This window comes from Pyrus communis, chromosome 15 (assembly GCF_041283825.1).
Source record: "Pyrus communis isolate YQ-2024b chromosome 15, ASM4128382v1, whole genome shotgun sequence".
Lineage (NCBI taxonomy): Eukaryota > Viridiplantae > Streptophyta > Magnoliopsida > Rosales > Rosaceae > Pyrus > Pyrus communis.
The window spans coordinates 40652424-40668760 of NC_142579.1; the positions used below are offsets into that span (position 1 = coordinate 40652424).

A 16337-nucleotide genomic window follows, 5' to 3' on the forward strand; every position below is an offset into this window, starting at 1 on the left:
ATTATACACAGAATCAACGATGGCTTGCAAAACTTCGTATCAATATTTCTAACAATAAATCAATTTGATAACAGAACCAGCCGAGGCAACGATAGTTTTACATTCCAAAAACTAAGATGAATGAGGCGAACTGGTTAAGGGTGATGCTCTGTGGGTTGATTTAACTACACAATTTAAAGAATAAGCAACTATCAAAACTTGAGAAACGAAGAACTGTTACTACATGATTAAGATGTTACTACAATTTGTGTAGTAGCTCCGACGGTTGAAGCTTACCGACAGTAGGCGGCTACTTGGAAATAGGTGGCTGTCCTAACCACTTGGCACGAAAGCCCGTTCCTTTACAGTCGGAACAACGAATTGAACCCTGGAGAAACATGAGGCGGGTTTTTGTCATGTACTATTTATAGCAGAAAATCCAAATGCATATCGGAAATTGAAGACGGTAGTAAGAATCACTGACGGTGGCGAGATGACTTACCTTTCCAGTACAAATAACGCAAGTTGTACTTTTCGGAGAGACTTGGCAAAGCATGTTATCGCCGAGAATAAAGAAGCCTGTACCGGCACACCATTTGCACTCAGTATGTCCATTCGAGTTGCAAGAAGAACAAGCAATAGGCCTCGGTTGCTGCAAGTACCAAAAACATGGAGGATTTAGACAACAACCAATAGATTTGTGTGGGTGATTTTGAATGGTGTTCTCGTAGCACGTAAACTAAACCAAATTATATCCATGTTCTATCCTTCTATTACACCAAGCACAGCTAAATTTCATCTGAAATGATTTCCGCACTCGCCTTTTCTCCCCCTTTTTTCCTAGTCGTTGGATTGAATAAATCAAATGAGAATCGAACGACAAAACAAACGGAAAAATGCATAAGGTACGTTTCATCAAGATTCAATCTGAAATTTTCACTCCATTAGGGTTTTGGTCAGACCTAATTATCGAATTCAATCTCATTAAACATCATTTCTAAATAAAACCAGACCCAATTTACGGAAGACAGAGTCATTTAATACGAATTACCTCAGAGATTAACTCAGTTGATAAGAATTACCTTAGAGATTAACCAAGCTTTTTCCATGCGATTAGCGAAATTCGATGAACTTTCATACGAGTCCACAGCGGAAGCTCGCACGCCGCAAACCCTTCTGAAGGACCTCGTGCTTGTACCGTAAGGTACGACAACCCCAACGCGATTTAGAGCTCCCAACGACGTTGGAAAGCCGTCGTTTTGAATGGGTCTGGCCACAATCGACGGCCTGCAGCACACACAGCTCGCCATTTTCCTCCTCGTCTTTTTCAAGTCTGGAATCTAGAGAGAGAGAGAGAGAGAGAGAGAGAGAGAGAGTCTTTTGCTTCTTTTTTTTCTTGGTTTGCGTGGCGGTTTTTTTTAATGGTTTTCTTGTGGCCCAAACTGACCAAAACCTTCCGTCATTTTTGAGATGGAAAACAAGGATAGCCCACTTTTTTGAATTGGTCTGTGGACTTTGCAAACGGCTTTGGAATGGGTCGGAATCAAATTTACGTTTTCTAGCGCCAGACTTTGTATTTCCTTAATACAACATTTCAATTTTAAACACAACATTTAAATTTGTCATAAACTTAGCTTACTAAGAGCATTGCAAAGGAGATGTTAAATTTTAAATATAACATTTAAATTTGATGGTTTATGTGGACGTTATATTGAAAACTGATAGCCACTCATATTCTTACAGCAAAACCTAATTTTAATATTGAATGAGAGCTCATCTATTAAAACTCAAAAGCTCAATTTAACAGCAACGTCAAATTAGGCAGCAAGAGCCAAGAGGCTATTCCATGTGAGAAATGAAGCATTGGTTGGAGAAAGTTTTGTTGCTTTTTTTTACCGTTGAATGTCTACTTGGCACATTTGAAATCTTTTTCGGATACGCTCTAACTTGTTCTTTATTTTTTCAAATATTATGTCTATAGTTTCATTATTAATCCCAAACTTTTCCTTTCTAATGGTTATTATACTTAAATATTTGTTTTCTGGTTGACAACAGGGTATCAAGCCCAAAAAAAAAAAAAAAAAAAAAAAAAAAAGATTACATTAGAATATCACGAGGCACGAGATTCTAGCTATATCTACAACAAGAAGGAACTTGCTCAAAAAAGACAAGACCCAAATTGCATGATAAACTCAAATGAACCAAATCATTAATAGCAAAACTCTTTTATGCTAATTATATCGAATTTCACAAGCTCAACTTTTGTAGTATCCCACATCGCCCGTGAGGGCGTGGTCTTTGGGCCTTATATGTACATGCCTGGTGGTACCCTTTGAGGAGGCCTTTTGGGGTTGCGGCCTGCAAAAACAAAACCGTGCGGTAGCCTGGTGTCTGCGACCTAGTCCAGGCCAGGAATGCCAAAGCGGACAATATCCTCAAGGCGGGAGACCGGGATGTGACAATTTGGTATCAGAGCCAGACTCACGGCCGTAGTGTGCCGACGAGGACGTCGGGCTCCCTAAGGGGGGTGGATTGTAGTATCCCACATCGCCCGTGAGGGCGTGGTCTTTGGGCCTTATATGTACATGCCTGGTGGTACCCTTTGAGGAGGCCTTTTGGGGTTGCGGCCTGCAAAAACAAAACCGTGCAGTAGCCTGGTGTCTGCGACCTAGTCCAGGCCAGGAATGCCAAAGCGGACAATATCCTCAAGGCGGGAGACCGGGATGTGACAACTTTACTGCATAAGAGTACGAAAATTCAACACTAAAAATATAGTTTTTGTTGGAAAATTTAATAATATTATTATAATATTAAATTTATTAATTGAATGGAAATTAGAAGTTGAGCCTTTTGGTAGAAAGATATGTCTACTTAAATGAAATGTTGCAACTTTTGACTATTCATGAATAGTCACATACTTTCCAAAGAGATGTCTCACATTCTATAAATAGGGAAGCCCCTATAATCACTAAGAGAACTTTTCATTGTTTTACATAATCATACCTATAGTGCATGAAATATTAGAGAGTCTCATTAAGTCCATATGAAAGAGTTTTTAACACAATCGTGGTTCATGGAGCCCTGTGATTTGGAGTGCTACTATTACAAGGACGTGGTCGTTGTATCTTGGAAGACATGCGCCGATCAACCATAAGCACCGTAGTGGGGCATAAACTTGTCTTAATGACAAAGTGTCGAACACTTGCCTCGACCGTATTTTCTAGGTTTTTCTAATCCATTATGTCATGTTCATTTAAAATGGGTTATTCATGTGCATGCATTATTGTGATATACAATCGCATGAATTATTTCTTGATTTTATATGTGATTTAATATAGCAAGTAGACCCTAATTTTTCTAACAGTTTTTACTAAACCATTCATGCGTACGTTGAGACAGAATACGGTTCGTGTGCCTTTTTGTCTAATCAAATAAAATGCTCAATACAATTTAGAAATTAGAATCAGAGCTTACTAATTGTGTCTGCCGGCGGCTTAATTTAAAATTTAAAACGACACAAATTGCGTCTAATGGATTGAAGCATATCCATCACTGCGCACAAAAAAGAGACGTCACAAAAAGGGGAAGAACGAGTTGGGAGGGTGAGTGTCTAGGTACAATATTAATAAAAAAAACAATAATTTGTACCACATTTAATTAAACAAAGGAGGCAATTAGCTAGAAGAACATATATTTGGACTTTGGAGTGTCATTAAGTATATATGCATCTGTCACTCGTAAGATTATAGACATGGTTCCATGCACTCACTCACTTTTATGTAAAGAATGATAAACGAATAACAAAGCTTCGCTGTTTATTAACGAGAATAAGATATTTGTTATGAATAAGGCGATATTCTAATTTATTTTAACATGTAAAAAGAGTTGAATTCAAGTGGACACATCCTGTAAACTCGCCTAACCCCAATGTGAGTGTGGGATGAAATGCTTAATTTATAACTAGAGGTATTTGAATCTCTCTCTTATTGACAAATGAAAAATAAGATGGAGAAGTACCAAGAAATTGTTTATGTGCGGGGAGTGACATAGATGCTAAAGTCCTCAAATGTTATATATATCTTCCCACCAATTGAAATTGCAAAGACTCCGATCTCCATTAGAAGTACTTTTAAAATAATTGAAAACGTTCTTGATGAGATTGATTTTGAACCAATTTTTAGTAAAAATACAACTAAATATTGGAAAAAACACTTAAAGTTATTTCTTAACACATAATTGGTGCTTCTTGCAAAAAACACTTCAAGTATTTTTGGAACTCAAAACACTTTAAAAAGCGTTTTTGATTATTTTAAAAGTATTATCGAACGAGGCAATCATTGTAAAGCTATATGATATATTTTTAGGGTGCAAACGGTGGTGAATAATTCTCGAGACTTTGAAACAAAATCCTAGCAAGAGATAAGGTTTGATGTAAGTCTAAATCTACTGTGTCTATTTTCCTCCCCCCTTTTATAATTTATTTCCTTTATCTTTCCTGTGTGTGTTTGATTGAATATTCCAAACCAGCGGTCTGAACGTAAAGGAAATTCAGGCAAAGCCCATTATTTAGTTAATTAATTAGTAACCTAAATTTACACCACACCCAAGACGTACTCATCCAGTGAATCCTGTATCATTTTTGCAAGAAGCTCGAGTCTGTTTTTTTTTTTTACTTTCTAGAAAGCCTCTTGATTCTTTCTCACGCAACAAATTATGTTTCAGATAAGTAAGAATTAGATGACTAATTAAAAACACGTTGCATGCAAGTTCTTCTATAGATGATGACTTGATTTGTTATCTTTCTAACATAAGTAAAATACTGTTAATTAAGATGATATAAATAATAAAATTTATAGTTTTAACCATTTTTTTCATGAAATGAGTTATGTACACATTTTTTTCGTTTTGAACACTCATTTTTTATTTTTGATATTTAAACTGAATGTCAAAGAGGATTAATAACAAAAATAAAACAAAACGGCGTAAGAAAACAAGCGTGCAGAAATCATTTTTCATTTTTAAAATACGTATATATGTCCATAACAACAAGAGATTTTTCAATGTGATCGGAACACGGGATGATACACCATGTGTCATTATACAAATAGTGAGATATGTGTATAAAAAAATTTAACTTACAAAATAAAATTTTTCGCCACTGATATAAAAACACGTAATGTATCATCCGTGTTCAGGTTAGAATGAAAAATTTCTTCATAACAACATTCACCCAAAGTCACCATTATAAAAGATCACGCTCTTTTCAACACTAGTCTCTCATTCTGTCATTCATATCACACATACGTTCCCTCTCTCCCAAACTCCCAACAAAAGCATAAACCATGAATTACATAACTTTAGTTTAGTAAATCTCTCTCTCTCTCTCTCTCTCTGTGTCTATCTCTCTCACTCTAAAAATGGAAAGACATCATCACTCACTACAAGGCAACAGCAACCTCTGTTCACCAACATCGTCACCCACAACCTTCGTTCAGGCAGACACAAACAATTTCAGAGACCTCGTTCAGAAGCTCACCGGCTTATCCGGCAACTCGGAAAAGCTCCCGGTCACCCACCCAGCAAGGCACTACCCTAAAGCACCCACCACTCCCGGTGACCTAACAAGCCCCCGCCGGTCACCGTTCAAGCTCCAAGAGCGGAGACATACCATGAGAAAGCTGGAGATCAAGCTCAGCCTCGCCACCCTACACGGCTCTCAGCTGATTCCGAGTCCCATCACACCACTCGGGTTCGACTCGTTTTCATTCCCGAGTTCAGGGTCCGAGTCGCCGTCGTCTCCCGCGGCGGTGGCGGAGGAGGACAAGGCAATTGCGGAGAAGGGTTTTTATTTGCACCCTTCGCCGCTCAGTACGCCCAGAGGGGCCGAGCCGCCCGAGCTGCTGACTCTGTTTCCACTGAGTTCACCCAGTCATCCTAATCACGAGTCTCTGCGGTCCTCCTAAATATTAAATAATTTAAATTACATATCAAATTTCTGTCGACCAAAATATAATGTATTTTCTTTTTTCTGATAGATTTTTTAGATTTCTGTAATACCAGTATATAATTATATATGTGTTTGAGACTTTTCTGTTTGTATGGAATTGCTGGATTTAAAAGCTGTGACTGTCATGACTGAGTTGATCAACTGAAACTGCGAATTATATATCGACGTTTTTTGACTGAGTTATTAATTATTAATACATTATTGGGAAATAATTTATGTTTGTCATATTTTTTTTTTCACACACAAATTAATTTTTGTTCTTCTTTTTATTTTTTGAGAAAATATTAATTTTTGTCTTAAAATTCTATTTTTAGTGTAAATATTTGTTTTTGATAAGACGATAACATTAGTGATTAGTTGTTAGATTAAGAAATCAATAGGGTTCAAACCAACTTCGAAATGTAAAGAAACAACTCATTTCCACTACTGTGGTAAAATATCATTTGCATTTTTAGTGTAAATATTAAAAATAAACAAAAATGTACATAAGCCGGAAATAAAAATGAATATTATTTCCCTTAGCATTTCATTTACGGCAGGATATTTATTAGATCACATCTTTTATTACCATAAACAAATATTTTAGCAAATTAAGCCGCCATTGAATCGAGACTTTTAAAATATGTCAAGTATGGAATACGAATGTGCTGTGTAAGACCACTCTCTTGTCACTCATTGCTGCCACTGTTTATAGAAAACTTGTGTGGTAATTGCCAAGAGTGGTTGATGATTTATTTTCGTTCGTTGAAGTTTTGTATTCAATTTTCTCATCTTACAATATTTATAATTAAAAAAAAAGTATTCAATTTTCTCATCTTATAAATTCATACAAATCTGACAAATTTATAACACTAAATAATAAACTATCAGATTTTGCTTGCAACATGCAATTTATGTTTTATCGTTCTGTTTTGTTTCAATCGTTACCTACTACGAAACCGGTGCAATGAAAAATATTATAAACTGGTCGATCAAATAATCTGTAAGGAAATTCTAATGATGCAGACCCATTTTATTTTGTTAATAGTTTGGAAAAACGAAATCCAGCCCGAATCATTGCCACATATCTTAGCAAAACTTCGAGCTTTAGTAATCATGGCCGTCCGAAGCCTGGGAATGGGATACTCAACGGCGGCTATCTTTTCCCGCAGTAGGCTTTTCTGGTAGGTTTCCGGTACGAAAACGATCAATGCATGGTTTCTTCAGTTCACACGAACAAGTCTTTGGTGGACTTGTCGACAGATTAAGGCCACACCCGTCCAATCATTATTTCTGGTTGCTTTAATTTTGGTACAATTGGTCTTATTAAGGTAAAAGCAAATGAATTTTGAGTTGAAAAAAATGCTAAAAAGACAAAATAATTAACTCTGTATAGTTAAAAAGATTATTTATTTTCTTTTATATAAAACGATATTATATAAGTGGATGGAAGGCGAGTTTGCCCACACAATGTGCTAGCAATAATATGGTTTAAATTTTCTTTTGGCGAGAATCCAACCTAAAATCTTTCACTTACAAGTGAAGATAAATATCACTAGATCGTAGTACTAAATGACTATATAAAAACGATATTAAACACTCAATTTTTTAAGAGCTCGTTTGGAAAGTGTTTTTAAATGATTGAAAACGTTTTTTTTTTTTTTTTTTTTAACAAATTATATTATCTATGCTAAGTGGATGGGAGAGTAGGCTGAGCCTCACACTGGGTTAGCAATAATATGGTTCAAATTCGCATTTGACAAAAATCGAACCTAAGACCTCTCACTTACAAGTAAATAGTAATGCCACTATACCCTAATATTAAGCAGCTGATTGAAACCATTTTTAGAGAAAATATTTTTGGGTCCCAAAAGAAAAGTGTTTAATTCTTCAGAATTAACTTGTATTTTTACTAATGACTGATTTCAAAATCAAAATGTTTTTTCATTTATTTAAAAGTATTTCTCAAACGAACATTAAAAATATCTAAGGTATTCGAACTTACGCACAAAGGAAAGTTAGACGCGGCATTGGACAAGAGCATGCAGTGTGGTATAATTTGTATTCTTAATCGTTGAATTTTGTTTGAGTCTAAGTAGTAAGTACATCACTGAAATCAAGGTCTAAAATGATTGGGAATTTTCACATCCCTGTCTGTTCACTGCTTTCTGCCAATTTCTCCACTTCTCCCAGTCTTTAATTCTTGTACGTTTTTGCCATTGGATTGGTTTCGGACGCTTCTGCGTTCCTTTCACATGCATTTTTCCAAGAGATGAACTTTGTTGTTGACGATTTGATTCTCCCTCACAAGTCATAAACCAAGTGGTCAATGAATCATTATCCTCTCTTTTTGAAATTAGGTCGTTTCTTTTGCTCATTAGTCAATGAATCATCATAAGCCTGTCTAAAATGATTGGCACTACATTTTCTTCCGCACCCTATAACTAAGCTTCATGGAACTACTTAATAGAAGTCGTATACGTGACATGTTTACTTATTTAAAACGAGGAAAGCTATATGAATTCTTGAAGTCACGGACATAAAAGAACATCGATTACTAGATCTCCTAATCAATTTACTTCATGACTTACCAAGTATTAAATTACGAACTGTGTTTATTGTGTAATTGTCATTTAATGCAAGAGAAGTTAAAAATTAGAATACTTTTAAGTAAGAGATATTAGATTTAAATCTCGAGATTAGTGAGTTCACAACTAATTTATTGTCTCACTCGCTCAATGTAAATAATATAACTGTATAAAAAAAAGACATATATATATATTAACAAACGAACAAAAAACAATTGTAACAATTTAAAATGCATTTTATGTAAGTAAGCGTGTTATTAGTGTAAAAGAAACAAAAATATGCATGTTGGTTTGTCACATCCCGGTCTCCCGCCTTGAGGATATTGTCCGCTTTGGCATTCCTGGCCTGGACTAGGTCGCAAACACCAGGCTACCGCACGGTTTTGTTTTTGCAGGCCGCAGCCCCAAAAGGCCTCCTCAAAGGGTACCACCAGGCATGTACATATAAGGCCCAAAGACCACGCCCTCACGGGCGATGTGGGATACTACAATCCACCCCCCTTAGGGAGCCCGACGTCCTCGTCGGCACACCACGGGCGTGAGTCTGGCTCTGATACCAAATTGTCACATCCCGGTCTCCCGCCTTGAGGATATTGTCCGCTTTGGCATTCCTGGCCTGAACTAGGTCGCAGACACCAGGCTACCGCATGGTTTTGTTTTTGCAGGCCGCAGCCCCAAAAGGCCTCCTCAAAGGGTACCACCAGGCATGTACATATAAGGCCCAAAGACCACGCCCTCACGGGCGATGTGGGATACTACATGGTTAATAACGTAGTAAATAGGGCGTTAGATTTCTATCCATGCGTTCCGAATTCGAAACTTTCATCTTTCGTATTTAATATAATAATTTTGAACTCTTCCTTCTCATAATAATAGTAAAATTAAAATAAAATAAAAAAACAAAAAATGAGAAAAACTATAAGATTCATGATGGAATATGGGGTTGAAAATAGAACGACAGGAGGGTAGCGAGTCAAGCGTGTCGTATGGAGGAGATATGAGATTGTCAATATCACACTTATTTCTTCATGTCTAAAAGTTAAAGCTTCATGGTCCAGCAAAGAAGGAAAAGCAAGGATTAAGTTGGTACATTACTATTGGTTACTTATAAAAATATAAATTAAGTAACTGGTTGCGAAATGATAATATGGGGACAGTTGCCATGAACAAAGTTTTGAAACCTATGCAAAAAAGCACAGTAAAAATAAAGAAAAACTAATGAAAATAATTTGAAAATTTTGAGTTAACGATAAGGACAAAATAAGGGTAAAGTGAATAGTACCATAATTGATTTTTTAGTGTAAAAATGTGGTTTTTCGTTAAAATGAACAGTACCGAGAGCTTTTCGTTAAAGTTCTTTAAAAATTATGTCATTTCTTACCAAAATTGTTACCACTTTGAATTTTGGGGAAGCATAATATTGAGGAATTTGGATCATCCAGAGTGATTTGTCCTTAGTTAGTTATCCTTAATAAAGAAATTAATAATTTATTGTAATTTGGCTGAGTTGCATTGCATGTTGTTCTTAGTTAAAGTGCATAAGAGCATCTTCAACGAATATGCTAAATTTTAAACATAAAATTTAAATTTGACAGCCTATGTCACATTTTGACATCTTTAAAAATTCGCTCTCCACATGGTATGTTTTTATTACCTAAAACTATTATAATAAATGTTTAAAACAAAAAACAATAATAAAATGTATTTAATAATAAATTAAAAAAATATTTGAAGCTACTGTCAATCTATGTCATGCCACATCAGATTTGGCTTTTCGGTTAGAAAATATTGTTGCTGTCTTTTTTACTATTAGTGTTGATTTTGACATTTTTACATCTCTTTTTGAGATGCTCTAAAGTGCTAGGAGTATGGATCTAATTATCTCAAATTTTCAAATTATCATGAAGATAATTAGTCACAAATTAAACACTGGAAATAAAATAATTATCAACTATATAAAACCTTAATAAAAAATTCGTCGGATATGAAATATCCTCAAGATAATACCCAATTAACTAATCTCTCCATATAATAGAAAAGCTTTTACTTTAAGACACATAAAGTCAAGCAATTCTCAAACCAAGCCACATGAGGAAAAAATGCAGCCATGATTGAGAGAGTTGAATTCTCTGTGGTTGGGGTTTGCACATATTCTCTGATATAATAAAGCTTTTGAAATTTGTTAGTGGATTGGATCATGTGGGATGGATGAGAAGTAGTGTGATTAGATGAAAGCATTTTCTGCAAAAAGCAATAAGCACTTCTTGGCCTAGTAGCTGCTTCTACTTTTTTGTGATTGAAAAGTTCTAAATCCCTTGCAGAAAAAGGCATTGCCTTGCCCCCATAAAATCATTGCCAATGTGAGAGAAAAGAATTTGTTGCCTTTTGATATGTCAAAGTGCATTATGTGATGTCATGACCAATTTTGGGTGCATAGATCGTTTTATTTTCTTCTCAACATGAAAGATGTTTGATACTTTAATCAAATATACATTACAGGAATGAAGATTCAAACTCAAACGCAGAAAGAATAACATTTGCTCTAGTCAATATGGTTGTGCCTACATTTGCATTGTTTGGATTTTGTTAGAGAAATATTTCGTATTATCTGCACATATGGTTCAATAACAAAACTCGTGCCATGTGTGCGTAATCTCATATGCCCTAAGTTCAAATGAAATAGATGAACATATCTCAAGTTCAACCGGTGCCCTTGTAACTTGTTGGTTGTGTTACTTTTCAAGCTCAACGTGTCTTAAGTTCGATTACCCTCAGTCAACTGAAAAACACTAAAATTAAAGATACTATAATTTACTTAACGCGTGTAATTTGCAGACCAATATGAAGTCATTCTATTTCGGGGTGGTTTAGGGCTTATGGATTTGGGCTTTCTCTCACAAGAATGGGCCTACCTACCTTTGATAACTGTCTCCGACCCAAATCTTTTTATATAAATCCCGGCCCAAACTTTGGTCACCACGAGCCCAATTTCAGCAGCAAGGACACAAGTTGGTCGGTGAATCAGAAATCCAAAAGACCGGTGGTTCTGGACGGTCTGTCCATTCGAGTCAAATGGCATATAAATCACATGGGTTGCTTACAATTTACAAACACCAAAATTTAATAAGAACGAAAATCACATGGTGATTGTGCTTTTTCTACTTTTTGCTCTAACAAAAGTTGAAGGATGTGTGGATGACATTTTTATTGCAATGTTAGAAAATTATTATGTTTATGTATCATGATACGAGTTTGATGTTCATTAATCTTTCTTTTCTTAACAATTAACAAATTAAGTATTAACGCTATCGTTTATCAAGAAAAAAACGAAAATGTGCAAAATTCAATCAAAATACGCACATAATTTAATCTCCCGTACCTTTCATGTACGATTTCACACCATTAATGTAAAGTTTATATGGTGTAGGCAAATGTGTTCATTGATTTGTTCTGGCCTTCACACCTTAACTAATATTTACAAAATAACACAAACATAATTGACTAATTAGTGGAGGGACTATTGACTAATCTCGAGGCCAACACTTTTTTTTTTTTGGTCATTCATTATGTTCTAACCTTAACTAGATTCTCATTTATGATTAAATTTTTTGAAAGGTGACAACATGCATTTTTGGGTTGTTGACCTAACAAGAATAAAGTTGTGTTAAGATCAGTCGTCAAGTACGATCATTGATGCATTGTGGTCAAATTGCATGAGTATTTGCTAGAGTCAATTGGCTGTTTGGGGCGATTAATGCAGTGTGTATTTACAAAACTTCAATAGCAAAATAATTATTTACCAGGTGGGGATTGTTAGACGTAGAGAACACGAGACAATGGCAGAGATACAAGTGACTTGTTAAAGTTGTCAGAACAAAAAAAAATTATGTCATTAGAAATTTTGAGTGTTGACAGTTAATTATAGCACTCTTCAAGATTGAAAAGCGGTGCAGAAGGTTCAATACACCTTGTTAGGGTCTTTCGTAGAGATATGACTTAAACCAATTAGTCAAAACAATGAACTCGTCTCTTTACACCCAATTCGAATCTTTCTCCATGTAAGTTACAACAGTATATAGAGAGATTATAGACCAACTTGAGTTGGGATAAAGCTAACCAACCCAACCCAACCCAATATAGTTAAAGACAACCCACTCTCTTCTTACCAATTTTGTGCCTAATATACCAAGAATCTCCTCCGATCACTCGCGCGCGCACAAGCACTTGGTAGTCTTGTACGCACCAAAATCCTCTGTGTGTGGCCGCTAACCCCCTCGAAGATTTCCACTTCGCTAACTTCACTGTCTCTCCAAAACCCACCCACGTCCCCTTCCCTCTCTCTCTCTCTCCCTTCGAAGCTTTCACACCTTGTTCTCTTCTGGCGTTTCATTTTCCAGCCTTTTTACCCAAAACCCAATTCGCTGCTCGTCCGCCATGGTTTAATCTCCCCAACCCAGAAATCCCACCATGTATAACTCTTCTGTCGCAACCCAGGAACCCAGCCCGGTCTATGACCTCGTTTCCCGATTGGGTCGGTTCGCCTTCAGCTCTGGGCCTCACAGCAGCTCCGGTTCAGATGGGCACTCCTCGTTTTTGTCGAATTTCTTGTATTTCGACGCCTTTGGGGGTGCTTCAGGTGCCGGGACGAATCCCAAGGTCGGTGTTTCAGCTTCACTAAGTTTGAGCAGTCGCGGCGGTTCGGGCATTCGGAGGGTTGTGACGGAGTTTAATCGGGCTATTCGGTTCCACTGTGACAGATTCCCAATTGGGTTCGCTTCTGTTCGCGTCGGGTCTGGGGACGGAAATGGAAATGGGTCGGATAACGGCGTTGGGGACAATAACAATGTGTTGATAGAAGATGGCGGCGGCGTTAACGATAATGGGATTGCGTTGAATGGTGTGGAGGCGGAGAGCCCCAAGAAAGTGTTGATTTTGATGAGTGACACCGGCGGCGGCCACCGCGCTTCTGCGGAGGCGATTAAGGCAGCGTTTAATGAGGAGTTTGGGGACGAATATCAGGTCAGTTATTCTGAATTGTGCTAAAAATTTCAACTTTGTTATGAAACTTGTATTTGGTTGTTTGACTAAGGTAGAGAGAAATGGGAATTACATGAAAAAAGCAATGTAATAGCATAACACCATAGGGAATAAGATCGAAAAGTATAACTTTTATCTTCTTTCCCTCAAAATTTCATTAATTAACGAGAATACTTGGGGGAGAAACAAAAATGGATGTGTGAGTGTGCATATTTGTTGATCATGTTTTCAATTAAGAGTGCATATCGCAGGTGTTTGTTACTGACTTATGGTCGGATCATACGCCTTGGCCATTTAATCAACTTCCCAGGAGCTATAATTTCTTGGTGAAACACGGGCCGCTATGGAAAATGACATACTATGGAACCTCTCCGCGTCTGGTGCATCAGTCTAATTTTGCAGCAACTTCTACATTTATAGCTCGGTAAGACTTTGTTTTTGTTATAGGTTAATGCTTGTAAATTTTTAATCATTTCGACTGTTTTTGTTGTTGTTGTTGTAGTCTGTTTTCCAAGGTAGTTGTACATTCTTTTTCTTCATGTAATAGTTGACCACCATATATTAAATTAACATATAACACGCCTTTCAATTTTCGAATGGTTATATATTGCAGTAGCTGTTGACCATAAGTTTTAGTGATTAGAATAGCATGCAGGAATTTACAACTTTTTTAATCATGTATCTTATGCACTATAAGCTCATAAATTTCGATGGAAATGTCATTTTTGAGGACGAGATTGTATGCTGTTCTGGCAGATTTTTAAACCCTGTGAGGAAAACGTCAGATAGGATTACAGATACAGAAATGAGCAAATTTGTCCTACTATTCATGAGTTTATCATATTCCGTCAAACCTCTCTCTTTTTTCACAAATATGACCGTGTCAAATTATGGCTCAAAGATGGCATTTCGGCAGTATGCCTTGTTGATATCCTCTAATTCTGTTTTGTTTTGTAGGGAGGTTGCCAAAGGACTGATGAAATACCAGCCGGATATTATTATCAGTGTGCATCCGCTGATGCAGCATGTACCACTTCGTGTCTTGAGGGGAAAGGGTCTATTGAAGAAGATAGTTTTTACCACAGTTGTCACGGATTTAAGTACTTGCCATCCTACATGGTTAGTTTTGCACAGAGCTCCTATTAGGAAACATAGCCTCCTTTTCCAAGCATACCTTTGATATTTTATGTTTTCATTTCCAGGTTTCATAAGCTTGTAACGAGATGCTATTGCCCAACAACTGAGGTTGCGAAGAGGGCATTGAAAGCTGGACTCCAGACTTCCCAAATCAAGGTTTATGGCCTCCCTGTGCGGCCTAACTTTGTTAAGCCCGTGCGACCAAAGGTTGGTTACTGATCAACATACTCTTTAACCTTGATGTAATTGTTGTACGATTAAAAGAAATCAGCAAGTGGTGTGATAATAAAAGGGCTCATGAATGTTGATTGGAAATTTGAAATCGGTAATTGTAAGCTGTCAATTGGATTTTGATGATTTATAGATAATACTCTTCTATAAGTTACGGTAAAAGCATTTGTAGACAGTGGTTTTAGATTGCACATTCCATGATTGCAGACGGTGCTTTTAAATAAATGTTGACTACCTTTGTCATGTTTTGTTTATTTCAATGCAGGCTGAACTTCGGAGAGAACTAGGAATGGAGGAGGATCTTCCTGCTGTGTTGCTAATGGGAGGAGGAGAAGGAATGGGTCCTATCGAGGCTACAGCTCGGGCACTTGGGGATGCATTATATGACGAGAATCTTGGGGAGCCTGTAGGCCAGGTCCTTGTCATATGTGGTCGCAACAAAAAGCTTGCGAACAAGTTGCTTTCAATCAAATGGAAGATCCCTGTCCAGGTATTTTTATACCCTTTGAATGCATAGTCCGAAACACAGCATTAAATAAACAGAAGTTAGTAGCTAAAATTGATTGAAATTATAGGTGAAGGGGTTTGTGACTAAAATGGAGGAATGCATGGGAGCTTGCGACTGCATAATTACAAAGGTAAGTTTGTCAACAACCATAAAAGCCATTAGAGTCTTGTATATTTTGTTACCAACCAATTTGTCTACTTTTTAATAGGCCGGTCCAGGAACTATTGCAGAAGCCATGATAAGAGGCCTCCCAATTATTCTGAACGATTACATTGCCGGACAGGTAATGGTGATATAATCTATTTTCCCTTGTGCTGCTCTGTTTTGAGAATCCCCTCACTGGAAAATGTTGCAAATGACCGTTTCTTCACATTGTAGGAAGTTGGGAATGTACCATATGTCGTTGAAAATGGGTGCGGGAAATACTCTAAATCGCCGAAAAAGATAGCAAGGATCGTTGCTGATTGGTTTGGTCCGAAAGCCAATGAGCTAAAGGCCATGTCGGAAAATGCATTGAAGTTGGCAAAGCCTGATTCTGTGTTCAAGATTGTTCATGATCTTCACGAGCTCGTTAGACAACGAAGCCTTGTACCGCAGTTATGTACAACATAACCATATTTTTCCCCATCCATTTTTGTTTACAAGTCCTCTAATTGATCAAAACTAGGCCCTTCTTCCCTTCCCAGGCCATTACCTTGTTATAATTTCACATTTAATACAATCTATCAGGCTGTCAGCATGATTGTCTTAATTTCTTAAGAACTCGTGCATCGAGATTAAATATGATTAATTTGCAGTAATTGTGATTAGACCGTGAACTCTTATATATACTTCAGAAAATGGAGTTGCCTTGGACAACAAGTCTTCTGCT

At 36.8% G+C, this 16337-nt stretch overlaps 3 protein-coding genes across 4 annotated transcripts; 2 read left to right on the top strand and 1 right to left on the bottom strand.

The window, feature by feature from the left end:
- Positions 1 to 24: 24 nt before the first annotated feature.
- On the bottom strand, positions 25 to 1365 carry LOC137744433 (uncharacterized). Of its 2 annotated transcripts, XM_068484253.2 has the most exons (4): positions 1062 to 1365; positions 482 to 631; positions 277 to 367; positions 25 to 164 (listed from the first exon to the last, which is right to left on the bottom strand). In XM_068484253.2, exons 1-3 carry the CDS (start codon positions 1287 to 1289, stop codon positions 290 to 292), a joined length of 456 nt encoding a protein of 151 aa, XP_068340354.2. In that variant the 5' UTR covers positions 1290 to 1365; the 3' UTR covers positions 25 to 164; positions 277 to 289. The 2 variants fall into 2 exon arrangements, with proteins under 2 accessions (XP_068340354.2, XP_068340351.2); XM_068484250.2 differs by having other exon boundaries at positions 25 to 367; positions 1062 to 1364.
- A 3907-nt stretch (positions 1366 to 5272) lies between these two features.
- On the top strand, positions 5273 to 6083 carry LOC137728490 (VQ motif-containing protein 4-like). Its single transcript, XM_068467267.2, has one exon. The coding sequence runs from the start codon at positions 5397 to 5399 to the stop codon at positions 5940 to 5942; it is 546 nt and encodes a 181-aa protein (XP_068323368.2). The 5' UTR covers positions 5273 to 5396; the 3' UTR covers positions 5943 to 6083.
- Positions 6084 to 12578: 6495 nt separating this feature from the next.
- On the top strand, positions 12579 to 16266 carry LOC137735928 (putative monogalactosyldiacylglycerol synthase, chloroplastic). The gene is made up of 8 exons (XM_068475283.2): positions 12579 to 13572; positions 13842 to 14014; positions 14548 to 14709; positions 14793 to 14934; positions 15224 to 15448; positions 15534 to 15596; positions 15675 to 15749; positions 15845 to 16266. Exons 1-8 carry the CDS (start codon positions 13021 to 13023, stop codon positions 16076 to 16078), a joined length of 1626 nt encoding a protein of 541 aa, XP_068331384.2. The 5' UTR covers positions 12579 to 13020; the 3' UTR covers positions 16079 to 16266.
- Positions 16267 to 16337: the final 71 nt, after the last annotated feature.

Coding starts and splice junctions, on each gene's coding strand:
- LOC137744433 (XM_068484253.2), bottom strand. CDS start 1,289: ATGGCGAGCTGTGTGTGCTGCAGGCCGTCGATTGTGGCCAGACCCATT. Junction 632..1,061: donor AAGCTTGGTTAATCTCTAAG/GTAATTCTTATC, acceptor TGGTACTTGCAG/CAACCGAGGCCTATTGCTTG. Junction 368..481: donor GCGTTATTTGTACTGGAAAG/GTAAGTCATCTC, acceptor ATGTTTCTCCAG/GGTTCAATTCGTTGTTCCGA.
- LOC137728490 (XM_068467267.2), top strand. CDS start 5,397: ATGGAAAGACATCATCACTCACTACAAGGCAACAGCAACCTCTGTTCA.
- LOC137735928 (XM_068475283.2), top strand. CDS start 13,021: ATGTATAACTCTTCTGTCGCAACCCAGGAACCCAGCCCGGTCTATGAC. Junction 14,935..15,223: donor TTAAGCCCGTGCGACCAAAG/GTTGGTTACTGA, acceptor ATTTCAATGCAG/GCTGAACTTCGGAGAGAACT. Junction 15,449..15,533: donor AATGGAAGATCCCTGTCCAG/GTATTTTTATAC, acceptor TTGAAATTATAG/GTGAAGGGGTTTGTGACTAA.